Here is a 2373-nt window from a genome sequence, read left to right as displayed (position 1 = left end):
CAGTGTGTGCGTTTCACCCTGTCATTCAGCCATTTTGTGGCCCTCCACATAGACGCTTGACCATCCTAAAAGAAGCATATTAGCTTATTTGGCCAGCAATTTTACAGCTAAATTGAACCATTTGTCGAGGATGGGTATCTATAGTCGAGGCCTGTATATTTTGTGAATTGGTATCTTAACTTCACTTTCGCTTGCCTTTACCTATACGGTGTAGCTTGAGAAAAAACTGCCGTGTCATCGACGCCATAGCTTGTGAGTATCCTGTGCTCAACCGCAATATCGTTAACGTCAACGAGGGACACATTTCCTGGACGCCTCTTTTCACATCCGGGTCTTGCGTTTGTAAGCCGGGTCTTCTGTGATCTCACACGTTCAACACCCTGAAAACCGTGCGATGTTTCAGGCTAAATTGCGGGTCTTTTTCTTATCTGCCACCTGAGTTTAAGCCTCAAGTATTCGACGTTGATGCTGTGGTTTTCCATCCATTTTCACTCTCATAATCATGCCCTAACTATCCAAATATGTAAGTAACTGTCTTCCACTTTGATCTGATCCGTCTAATGATGATGACGGTGATCTAACTGGGGACCGCAAAGCTTACTTTACATCATCGCCCCTGGAACAAATATGAGCTAAGCTGCAGCCAACCACCACACACCATACAACAACGCCACTCCTAATTTCTTTATCTTATAGGAAGTTGACGGACCCTCGCTTCCCAAGGTGCATCCACCGAATGCGCTCTAACTGCAAATCCCATGTGGCAAACGTTTTGGTTCGCTATCCATTCGTAACATCCATTAAGTTTTCCAGTACAACTCCACTCTCCCTACTCCGGCAACACCTGCTCCCCCCAACTGAGCTAGAGAATGCGTGGTTCAAAACTCTCCATTCAACTGCATGCCATTCCCCCGAAAACCGTACCCCTTCCATACCCACCCTCAAACTCCATCACATGTTTGGGCCCCGACATTCCCCTTCTATTCGCCACTCTGCCCACAGGGTCAGGTACGCTTAAATAGACACTAGACAAATGCTCATTTAATTCCATTTCACTTAACACTACTCATCATAATAAACTCAATAGTGCCAAGACACTGTGGGCGGTTTCAACAACTTCTTGGTTAGCACCACTGCCCCGTTGTAAAAAATATAAATAGTTTTAACAACATTCACAGAACCGGATAGGGGACAGTTTTCGTCCAAAGTATTCGTCGATGGCTAAAGCCTGCCCAGATTGTAGATATATATACAAACATCAATTACGGCAGTGTATGAAATGCTGCTATTTCGCAACGCCATAAACAATAACAAAAACTGGTCTTTCACCTGTCCAAAAGTATTCAATAAGAAATCAATATACCTGGGATAGCCGGAAGAAACTCTGCGATGCCCATAGCCTACGTCGAAGTGCATAGCTGTAGCTGCCTTCGTCAATATCGAGGCTACACCGCACCAAAACCTACCTCGTCAACCAAACAAAAAGACAAACCAAATTTGCCGCTCCCAGGAGTGACACATACAACACACATAAGCACACAGTTAGACTCCCGACTCTCCACTGTCAGCATCCGATGATAGCATCGGAAGTCTTCTTCGTCACGCACCACTCACTGAGTAAAGCTGATGGTAGTGCTTCGGGGACCGATGACCTTCTCCCTCGCATCCACCTTACTTCCTAGATCGTCCTAGTATCGTCCATCTCACTAACAACCTCCAGGAATTTACACCCCCCAGTCGTTACCAGTTTGGTTTACCCTCACCACACCGCCTCCTAGCGCGCATGAAGTGAACTGTCCTGTCTCAGGTAGTATATTGACTCTGGTGACTACACTACTCAGTACAGATTCATCCTTATCCCGTCTTGTTTAATCACCTGATGTCCTTCCATAACTGTGGTAGACGTTCATTTTTTTCCCTATTAAAGGACTATATCCTGTCTGATATCCCCTATAACTCTCCAGACCTTATTGATCTCATCTCATTTCATCCTCTCCTCAAGCTTCGACCCGTGGTGATGCGCGCTATGGACTATCTGTTTGGCCGTTGTCAACCCACCCGATTTGTACATCACGAAGGAATGGATCCCGACCTGAAAATAAAAGGGAAAACAACAACAACAAGGCTGCACATCTCAGCCTAGCAACCTAAATCACGACGTCCATCACGTGGCTGTCCAGAAACCGAAGTACTTCAGTGCAGTGATGGTACGGCGCTGGAATACCCGGTTTGATAGCATACCCGCAATTGTTCCCCTCTTACTTTGTCCGGGCCCTCTCGCTCACTGGTTCCCATACCGACCACCACAATCAACCATCAATTGTCCCCGGCCACCACCGGAAGGCGTTCATTGCAATCTGCCGAACCTTCTGC

The 2373-nt window shown here is 46.5% G+C and overlaps 1 protein-coding gene across 1 annotated transcript in view; it reads right to left on the bottom strand.

Moving 5' to 3' along the window:
- The window catches only part of T265_14367 (hypothetical protein), a gene marked incomplete at both ends in the record, with an annotated part of 58795 nt that extends 56703 nt beyond the window's left edge, over nucleotides 1-2092 (bottom strand). Inside the window, one exon of the mRNA XM_009173352.1 lies at nucleotides 2059-2092. Coding sequence (XP_009171616.1) covers nucleotides 2059-2090 — 32 coding nt within the window. The remainder of the gene's footprint in view (nucleotides 1-2058) is intronic.
- Nucleotides 2093-2373: the final 281 nt, after the last annotated feature.

This window comes from Opisthorchis viverrini, assembly GCF_000715545.1.
Source record: "Opisthorchis viverrini unplaced genomic scaffold opera_v5_181, whole genome shotgun sequence".
NCBI classification, from domain to species: Eukaryota; Metazoa; Platyhelminthes; class Trematoda; order Opisthorchiida; family Opisthorchiidae; genus Opisthorchis; species Opisthorchis viverrini.
This window is presented reverse-complemented; position numbering and strand designations above follow the sequence as displayed.